Genomic DNA, 10,630 nt, shown 5'->3' with positions numbered 1-10,630 from the left:
CCTGAGACCTTGCTGTATAAACAAGGTCTCTCATTGCATGGCTAAGTGATTGTCCAACACACGAGTAGCCAGTATGTCATCCAACCAACCCAAAAATCAGCCCAATCCAATCATCTAGACCACGCGTTTACTTTGAATCTTATCAACTTGACTGTTCTCTGTAATGTCGTCCACATGCTGAGTGAATCGGGCTGATTTTTCGGCATGGGTCCCCCTGAAAGCCCAAAGATCATATAATTTCTTCATTGGTCGACACACTCATATCACCCCAGCACTTCTTTAATATTATCAAAACATCGTATCAAAATTCCTAGGAATCCTCGACCCAAAAAAAAAAAAACTGCCCTCCAATCTTACAGCAACACATTATCCGATTGGACTAACCAGATACAAAATGTGGATGAAAGAAAATGGCAAAATCAAAACTTCTCTGCCAATCTAGCAGTAACTGCCCGAAGTTTGGAATAGACCTTACCTGCTGGTGATCCCAATATCAGACTACATAGAGAATCTCTTGCAACCTTAATGTTCAAGAAGGATCCTAGTATGTGGATCTTTGTTTCTGCAATCACAATTCGTGTCCTGGTGGAATTCTCAATCGCAAACTTTGTCTTACCGCCTTTGCCAGATAGCCTCCCGATCGCGCGAGAGAGGTGCTCACCTCGAAGCGTCTTGACATCCTTGATCTCAAAAGAATCAACATAGAGATCATCCAGACGCAAAAGTGCAACTGCGTCGATGACATCAAATCCAAGCATGAAGGCATGGACAAAATCTGCACACTTCTGTAGGTTGCTGACATCTGGAGTATCTTGTCTTGTCTTCAATTCCACCTTCCGGGCCTGAAAATTTTACAAATTTAGATCCCCAAAATATTGTTTTTTAAAAAAAAAAAAATGAATACAAGAAAAGGAATCCACAGAAGATATCTGATACGTGCATACAGAAAGCTGCCTGTCATATGCCCCACAAAAAACCACAAATTTTGGCACTGCTTATTTGGTGGGACCCACCATAGGAGGGTCCCAGACAAAGAATCTAACAATTGAATGATTTCAATCATCAATCAATGAACTGAAAATGGAATAAGAAATTGCAATATCATTCGAAATGAAACCAATGAAAACAGAAAACAAAACCTCCCAACTTCAGACGAAAAATCTCACCTGTGAACAATGCACATTTCTAGTGATTATGTACTTCCACAAGAACCATGGTTGGGTTAATTTTGGTCATCAGGACAGCTCTTTTTCTTAGTAAAAAAGGAAATTTTATTAAGGTAAGTGTATATGTACATTGCTGCTGGCATTTTTATTTATACACAAGTGCCTAAAAAAGCATGAAGATCACAAATCAATTCCCTGTGGACCGAGGAAGCTTGCCTGGCCAAAATATCCACTCCTTAGTTGGCTTCTCGGTAAATACAATGAGCACGCATCCTCTAATTCTGCTCAGAAGGGTTCTTCGATTTTTGCCGAAGATATCGGAGTGTGGTTGATGGTCATCATGTAAGAGACCATCAATTGTTTGTTGGGAATATTCCTCAACTTCGAGTTGTTCAATGTTGAGCTCTATGACTAGAGTAACTGCCAAGGAAAAGCTCAGTGGCTTCTGCAAAGTTAACAGACTCCTACGGAGGCTGAGAGAAGGCAGCAATGCCCCTACCAACTAATGATGCCACCAGCAACCCACAGAGTGTCATGATAAGGAGCCATCAATATTTAGTTTATACCAAGGGAGGTTAGGTTCCACGTGATGAAGATATTTTAGGGGAAATTAGGGGATATTGCGGGATAACACGAGATAGGTTGTGTGGGTGTTTCAGGACAAAAAAAGACTTTGTTGGGGAGAATGTGACATAGTCATTGGTAACCATCTGTTCAATATGGTGGATGGTAGATTTTGGTATTTTGTGGACATTATTGTAGATTCATGACTGCGTTCAACCCATATGTTCCATATTGTGTGCAGGAGCAGGGAAGCATCTGTTAGAGAGATCAGGATTCGAAGCGGGAGCAGGGAAGCATCTGTTTCAGAACATTAACAGAATCAGGTGCAGGAGCAGGGAAGCATCTGTTTCAGAATGTAAACAGAATCAGGTGCAAGAGCAGGGAAGCATCTGTTTCAGAATATAAACAGGTATAAATGGGTAGGAAGTGTGGTTGGAGTGGGATTTGAAGCGGGAGCAGCACCTAGTTAGAAAGATCATGCTACTAAGGTCCAGATTGTAAGGGAATAGGGCATTGAAAGAAGAGGTGCAGGATGGTTACAATAGCACTGTAATGTAGGACACGTGAGGGGTGTCAAAAATGTGTCGTATGAGTCTCTTCTTTGCTGATAAAAGATTGTGGAGTGTAGTCCAAAGGAAGAACTAGAGTTTGGGAACACATGAGCAGTCGCTTTTTTCTCTCTCTAACCAAAAGGATGAATGTAGGTATGGGAGGATGGTTGATTTAGGAGTTAGGACAGATCTAATGGAGAAATCTCCAAAGCAAGGGAGCTTTCATATTAGTTTGTCTGTTGTGGAGCTTAATGAAAGAGGTGTTTGGAGAAAATAAAGGTAAAAGATCTGCGTACTACAATCCGTTGTTTCAAGGCCGTTTCAGGTTTGAGAGTCAATATGGCGAAATCCAAGATGTTCGGTGTTAATATGGAGAAAGAGGAGATCGATTTGCTGGCGAAAGTTTTTGATTGTTCTTCGGGTTCTCTTCCAACCTCTTTCGTTGGCCTTCCCTTGTGTATAGGTTCTCCTCCTAAGAGCCTTTGGGAGACGGTTACTTCCAGGTTTGAGAGGTATCTCGCTAGATGGAAATGTCGTTATTTAACCCTGGGAGGGCGTCTTACTCTTATCAAGGCTGCCCTCTCCAACCTCCCATTGTACTTCATGTCGATTTTCAGATGTCCGGGTTCGGTGTTGTCTGACTTGGAAAAGTTAAGGCGGGATTTTCTTTGGCATGGCAAGAAGGACAAGAAGAAATTTCATCTTCTCGATTGGAAAGAGGTGTGTAAGCATACCTCACTAGGTGGAGCTGGGGTCAAAGATCTAAAGAATATGAATCGAGCTCTCCTCGGGAAGTGGATCCGGAGATTAGGGTCAGAAGATGGGAACCTTTGGAATACTATTATTAAAAGCAAATATGGGAAATCAGCAAGTGGGTGGTGGACTAAAGAATCATCTTCCTACAGGGCGTCTGCTATTTGGAGGGGCATTTTGAAGATGAAAGAGGAGGTGCTCAAAGGTGTGGGCTTTGTCCTTGGCAATGGGGCGAACATACATTTTCGGGATGATATCTGGGTGGGGGACGTTCCGTTAAAAGCTAGATTTCCGAACATCTTCCTCCTAGCTCCCATCAAAGAAAACTCGGTGGCTGATTGTTACTCCGTGTCAGAAGGTAAGATAGTGTGGAACATTGGTTGCAGGAGAAATCTCCAAGACTGGGAGATCGGCGAGTTTGCGGATCTGTTAGTGCATTTACGCCACAATTCCTGCTCAGTCGTGTTCAGTTAGTATTTTTTGGAGACCGGAAAAGTCCAGCAGGTTCTCACTTAGATCTCTTTACAATCAGCTCCATTGCAATCTGGATGTCAGTGATTTTCAGCAATCCTATCCCATCTGGAAATATTCTGCTGCCCCTAAATATATTATCTTTGGTTGGTTAGTTGGCAAAAAGAAAATCCTCACAGTAGATAACTTGAGGAAATGGGGGATGATCCTTACTAATATTAGCTTATGTTGCATGCGGGAAGAAGAATCTGTCGACCACCTGCTGCTGCTTTGCCCATTCATCTCCTCAATTTGGTCTAATTTCTATTATTGCTTTAACATTAGTTGGTGCGTCCCTGGTATGGTGAATCATTTTCTTCAAGCTTGGCATGGGGTTCATATTGGCAAGGTTATGACTAGGCTTTGGAGGATGGCCATCCTTGCGATTTGGTGGTCGGTTTGGGAAGAAAGAAATGGCAGATGTTTCAGGGATTTTCCAATTCCCCAGAGGTTGTTTCGTCCAAGGCTAAGAGATTATTGATTGAATGGGCTTGTAATGATGATTCCTTTAAGGATTGCGATTTTCTTTTTTTACGAGTCTAGTTGTGTCTGCTCTCTCAGCGGATTCTCTTCTCTTCTCGTTGTATCTTTCTCTTTTCTTAATATAATATCGTCATCGTTCAAAAAAAGAAGAAGAAGGTGTTTGGAGAACTTCTACAGCAATTGGTCATTCCCAAAGTTTTAAGGACTGTCTTTCCGGCAGGCATGGGCAAGTGGGTTTATAAGGAAGGAGAAATGTACCACTTGGTATTGATGGGTAAGAATTGTCTTGAGGGAGAGTTTCCAGCAGTTTATCAATTATACATGTGTCCTTTAGGATACTGATGAAGGCACTGTATCCTACAAGCCCAAGAGATTCCCTTCTCTAAGAAAAAATGGAGTTTGCAGATTTTGTGCCAAGTATTGGAAGTACAGATAGGACGTGTGGTGGTTGGCCAGCTGTGCTGCCTGCTGACAGATGTATGGACAAGTACCCATAAATTTTCAGGTTGCATGAGAATCTTCTAGCCCAATTTAAGGGCACTGTTAGTATGTGGTAGGTTGTGCATACCCGGTCCAAAGGTACAAGGTTTGGCAGAGATGTGCGTCCGTTTAATAGCATCATTACAGCGATTCTCGTTGAAGCTATTCCACAGATAAGTGCATTCCATTTTTTTTTTTTTCAAGAGAACCAACGATTGCTTATTTTTTCCTGAAATGAAAAACTAATGGTTGCATTTGGGAGTTTGAAAATTGACATGGCATAAGTTGGGATTCCTGCCAAGATAGATTTTGATAGAGTTAAGTCTCCATTAGGAGAAAGTAATTTTGCTTTCCAACCGTGACGTTCTCTTAATTCTTTCAAGTTTCAACAGTAAATTGGTAGTCCTGCCTTTTGGGTGCTTGGAGGCGGCGGTGGCTAATGTATGTGGATGGGCTTTCCAATCATGACAGCTCATTTAGTGGGCCTCGCCATGGCCTAAGATCAGCAATCGAATGATTTTAACCAGCAATCAATGACTTAATCAATGGACGGTAAAAGATAAGGGCCTGTGTGGATGCCTGTAACTTTTTTAAGTTGTAAGTAAGTTACATGTAATCCTATTTGGATGTAAGTTGTAACTTACTTACAGGTAACTTTGTTTTTGTGTTTGGATAACCTGTAACTTTGTTATAGGCAATAAGTTGGATATTCATGCTAGATAGAGTTGAAATAGGGAATCGTTGAAAAATCAGATTGACACATAAAAAAGATGGGATAAAATTATTCCATTTTATTAAGCCCATGTAAATGAATAGTTTGGCCGATTCTTAGGCTAACCTAATCAACAGGTGGGCCATAAAAGTGGGCCCATGTTTTCAAAATGCTAGTAATGTAGGCAAAAAACTTGAGCTACATGTGTGTTTGACATCCTAGCTGACCATCAGATGGGTCCACTATGTCCGATGACTAGCCCATAAAATTAGAATGGTCCAGTTATCAGAAGGCCAACTTGTACACTGAACGTGGACCACTGAAACAATCCATCTGCCGAGCAAAATGGCCTATGTTTGGCCCAATACATCTACACAAGGGCACCCGCTTGATGCACGGCCTGGTTCTCCCATACATGACAGGTTGGCATGTATGGCTGCATATGTGGGATTAGGAAAGCTCAGGGTAACGATTTCATTAACAAAGGAGACTAGCCAAATACAACAAGTATAACCATAAACCAGCAGTGACTTGATTTGCAAATTTTTTAAATGATGTTATCACTATAAGTAAGCCATGAAGGCTATGTGACGTGTTATGTGGGCTCACTATGATGTATTTGTTTCATCCACACCATCTATCCATCATTCCATATCATTTTAAGTCATCAGCCCAAAAATAAGGTACATCAAAATTTCGGGTGGACCACATCACTGGAAACAATGTTGACTGAAAACCCACCATTAAAAACTTTTGGTGGGCCACCAATGTTTTCGATCAAACTGATATTTGTTTTGTTCCCTTCATCCAGGTCTTTATGACCTAATCAACAACTTGGATGTGAAACAAACATTACAGTGGGCCCTAGTAATTTTTTAATGGTGGACTTTCAATCATTATTTTTTTCAGTGGTGTGGTCCACCTGAGATTTAGATATCCCTCCTTTTTGGAATCAAGCCCTAAAACGATCCAAAAGAATGGATGGAAGGCATGGATAAAACAAATACAATATGGTGGGCCCCACAGATCATCAGCCATTATCCACACCACCTCACCAAGCTGAGTTCGTCAACCATTGTTATCAAATGCGATTGCATATGCGCATATGCGATCTGTTGATCAAATCGCATGTGCCAGGATGGCATATGCGATCCTGGCAAGTATGCCATGGCATACTTTTATATGCGATAAACATGCGATCGCATATGTAGATCCCCAAAATATTGTTAAAAAAAGAAGAAGAAGAAGAAGAAGAAGAAGAAGAAAAGAAACTACAGAAGATATCTGATACGTGCATGCAGAAAGCTGCCTATTATATGCCCCACAAAAAACCACAATTTTGGCACTGCTTATTTCGTAGGACTCACCATAGGGGGGGGGGGGGTCCAGGACAAAAAATCTAACAATTGAATGATATGAATTATCAATCAATGAAATGAAACTGGAAAGAAATTGCAATATCATTCGGAATGAAACCAATGAAAACAGAAAACAAAACCTCCCAACTTCAGATGAAAAATCTAACCTCTGAACCACACATTTCTAGTGATCATGTACTTCCAATTTTGGTCATCAGGACAGCTCTTTTTCTTAGTAAAAAAGGAAATTTTATTAAGGTAAGTGTATATGTACATTGCTGCTGGCATTTTTATTTATATACAAGTGCCTAAAAGAGCATGAAGATCACACATCAATTCCCTGTAGACCAAGGAAGCTTGCCTGGCCAAAATATCCACTCCTATGTTGGCTTCTCAGTAAATACAATGAGCACGCATCCTCTAATTCTGCTCAGAAGGGTTCTTCCATTTTGCTGAAGAACTCAACTTCTATTGGAGTGTGGTTGATGGTCATCATGTAAGAGACCATCAATTGTTTGTTGGGAATATTCCTCAACTTCAAGTTGTTCAATGTTAAGCTCTATGACTAGAGTAACTGCCAAGGAAAAGCTCAGTGGCTTCTGCATAGTTAACATAGACTCCTGCGGAGGCTGAGAGAAGGCAGCAATGCCCCTACCATCTAATGATGCCACCAGCAACCCACAGTGTCATGATAAGGAGCCATCAATATTTAGTTTATACCAAGGGAGGTTAGGTTCCACGTGATGAAGATATTTTAGGGGAAATTAGGGGATATTGCGGGATAACACGAGAAGGTTGTGTGGGTGTTTCAGGACAAAAATAGACTTTGTTGGGGAGAATGTGACATAGTCATTGGTAACCATCTGTTCAATATGGTGGACAGTAGACTTTGGTATTTTGTGGACATTATTGTAGATTCGTGACTGCGTTCAACCCATATGTTCCATATTGTGTGCAGGAGCAGGGAAGCATCTGTTAGAAAGATCGGGATTTGAAGCAGAAGCAGGGAAGCATCTGTTTCAGAATGTAAACAGAATCAGGTGCAGGAGCAGAATGTAAACAGAATCAGGCGCAAGAGCAGGGAAGCATCTGTTTCAGAATGTAATAAATGGATAGGAAGTGTGGTTGGAGTGGGATTCGAAGCGGGAGCAGCACCTAGTTAGAAAGATCATGCAACTAAGGTCCAGATTGTAAGGGAATAGGGCATTGAAAGAAGAGTTGCAGGATGGTTACAATAGCACTGTAATGTAGGACATGTGAGGGGTGTCGAAAATGTGTCGTATGAGTCTCTTCTTTGCTGATAAAATATTGTGGAGTGTAGTCCAAAGGAAGAACTAGAGTTTGGGAACACATGAGCAGTGGCTTTTTTCTCTCTCTAACAAAAAGGATGATTAGAGGTATAGGAAGATGGTTGATTTAGGAGTTAGGACAGATCTAATGGAGAAATCTCCAGAGCAAGGGAACTTTCATATTAGTTTGTCTGCTGTGGAGCTTAATGAAAGAGGTGTTTGGAGAACTTCTACAGCAATTGGTCATTCCAAAAGTTTTAAGGACTGTCTTTCCGGCAGGTATGCGCAAGTGGGTTTATAAGGAAGGAGAGATGTGTCGCTCGGTATTGATGGGTAAGAATTGTCTTGAGGGAGAGTTTCCAGCAGTTTATCAATTATCCATGTGTCCTTTAGGATACTGATGGAGGCACTGTATCCTACAAGCCCAAGAGATTCCCTTCTCTAAGAAGAAATGGAGTTTGCAGATTTTGTGCCAAGTATTGGAAGTACAGGTAGGACGTGTGGTGGTTGGCCAGCTGTGCTGCCTGCTGACAGATGTATGGACAAGTACCCATAAATTTTCAGGTTGCATGAGAATCTTCGAGACCAATTTAAGGGCATTGTTAGTATATGTGGTAGGTTGTGCATACCCGGTCCAAAGGTACAAGGTTTGGCAAAGATGTGCATCTGTTTAATAGCATCATTACAGCGATTCTCGTTGAAGCTATTCCACAGATAAGTGCATTCCATTTTTTTTTCAAGAGAACCAACGATTGCTTATTTTTTCCTGAAATGAAAAACTAACGGTTGCATTTGGGAGGTTGAAAATTGACATGGCATAAGTTGGGATTCCTCCCAAGATAGATTTTGATAGAGTTAAGTCTTCCATTAGGAGAAAGTAATTTTGCTTTCCAACCATGACGTTTTCTTAATTCTTTCAAGTTTCAACAGTAAATTGGAAGTCCTGCCTTTTAGGTGCTTGGAGGCGGCGGTGGCTAATGTATGTGGATGGGCTTTCCGATCATGACGCTCATTTAGTGGGCCCCACCATGGCCTAAGAATGTCAGCAATTGAATGATTTTAACCATTGATCAATGACTTAATCAATGGACAGTAAAAGATAAGTACTAGCAAAAGTTGTTCCCATTGAACAGGATAAAAAGGCTGAGCTGATGACAATGACCGATCGTTTCATGTGATATACCAGTCCACAGTGCTTCCCCCGCGATGGACCTTGACGGACGGTCTGAATAATCCGATTGTGGTGTCGAATCTATGACTTATACTGATTGCTTTTAAAAAAAAAATTTACACGCACGCACACCCCACACACTCACGCCGTAGTGGGATTTCACCACCTATGGGTACTCGAACCCTTGACCCGGTGTTGAGACTCCTGAGAGTCTACCACCGGAGCAAGAGTAAGGACTTATGCTGATTGCTGAAGCACAGGATTAGAAGTAGAAATATGCAGGGTGCACAAGATAAGATAAACTACCTTCCAAAAATCAATCCATAATCTCTACATACATGCACTAATTCTCAAATTTCCAGATTTTTCAGGTAAAAGATGTCAGCTTTTAAAATTTCCAAACACACCAATCAAAACTCTGGTCCCCAAATAATAATAAAAAATCATTAAAACAATTCCAATTCTCAGTTTTCGAAACGAAATCCTATCAAGCCAGAGCCTAATTCCCAAATCTAAAAAACACTGATTTCCAAATCAAAGAAAACGCAACTGAATTGAAGGAGGGAAAAAGGACAAGATGTTTCAGTACCTTGAGATTCATACGGATGTCGATCTTCATCTGTTCGTATATGGGCGTGTAGATTTCCATCCATGCTTTCTTCAGGGGCGTGTAACGGTGCGGAGGGACTGAGACTTTCCGGAACTGAACTCGGCCGTCCGACATCTCATGGGCTTTGAGAGGTTGGAACTTGGGCTTCGATGGAGGAAGCCCAGACCCGGATTTGAGCTCTAAGTACGAGCTTTCGATCTCCATGGAGTTCGTACCTGCGCAGCTGGCCGGAAATCTTCCTGCGCAGCTCGCCGTACCTGCTTCGACGTCTCTAACTTCGCGCTACCCACCCAAAACCCTACGAACGCCGCAAGCACCCCTTTTATGCGGACTTACTAGATACTCCGGCAGAGTCTGATACCTGATACGCGGCCGCTCTGAAATGTGATGCCAGAGTTATTTGATACTCTGGTGAAGTGTGATGCTGAATACTCGTCCATCATGTTGTCTTGGCTGCCAAATATCAGGCCAATCCAAAATTCAAGTGGGCCACGCCACAGTGAATCTGGATGAGTACACCTACAAAACCGTGGGATGCGGATTACATACGGACTCTGCCAGTAGCGTTCTCTGTGGGCCCAGAATGATATGTGCGTTTAATCCATGCCGTCCATACATTTTTCTAGATCATATTAGGACATGATCCAAAAAATGAAGTAGATCAAAATCTTCTCGACCACACCATAAACAGTGGTGATTGAACTCACACCATTAAAAACTTCCTAAGGCCCGTGTAATGTTCATTTGCCATCCAACCTATGGATTAGCTCACACACCTGGGCGATAGGAAAGCGCAAATACCAGCTTGATTCAAAAATTTTGTGGTCCCTCCAAAAAAAAAAATAATGGTGGGGATGGCAATTGGCGTCCACACTGATGTTTGTGATGGGAAAGCCTTCCGCTGTAAGTTCTTGCGCTGGGATTCTAGGTGGGGCCAAAGGAATGTTTATTAGAAATCCACACCGTTCATCCGATGTGGGAGA

General features: G+C 41.8%; 1 protein-coding gene across 1 annotated transcript; it reads right to left on the bottom strand.

Annotated features, from left to right (window-relative positions):
- Positions 1 to 263: 263 nt before the first annotated feature.
- LOC131245584 (uncharacterized) lies at positions 264 to 9,954 on the bottom strand. The gene is made up of 2 exons (XM_058245140.1): positions 9,627 to 9,954; positions 264 to 842 (listed from the first exon to the last, which is right to left on the bottom strand). The coding sequence occupies exons 1-2, from the start codon at positions 9,849 to 9,851 to the stop codon at positions 420 to 422; spliced, it is 648 nt and encodes a 215-aa protein (XP_058101123.1). The 5' UTR covers positions 9,852 to 9,954; the 3' UTR covers positions 264 to 419.
- Positions 9,955 to 10,630: the final 676 nt, after the last annotated feature.

Source organism: Magnolia sinica, chromosome 5 (assembly GCF_029962835.1).
Source record: "Magnolia sinica isolate HGM2019 chromosome 5, MsV1, whole genome shotgun sequence".
Lineage (NCBI taxonomy): Eukaryota > Viridiplantae > Streptophyta > Magnoliopsida > Magnoliales > Magnoliaceae > Magnolia > Magnolia sinica.
This window is presented reverse-complemented; position numbering and strand designations above follow the sequence as displayed.

Bases quoted from the DNA above. Each gene is read 5' to 3' on its own strand.
- LOC131245584 (XM_058245140.1), bottom strand. From the start codon at position 9,851: ATGGAGATCGAAAGCTCGTACTTAGAGCTCAAATCCGGGTCTGGGCTT. The intron at 843-9,626 runs GTACTGAAACAT...TAAAATTTTCAG, and splicing joins ACATCCGTATGAATCTCAAG to GCCCGGAAGGTGGAATTGAA.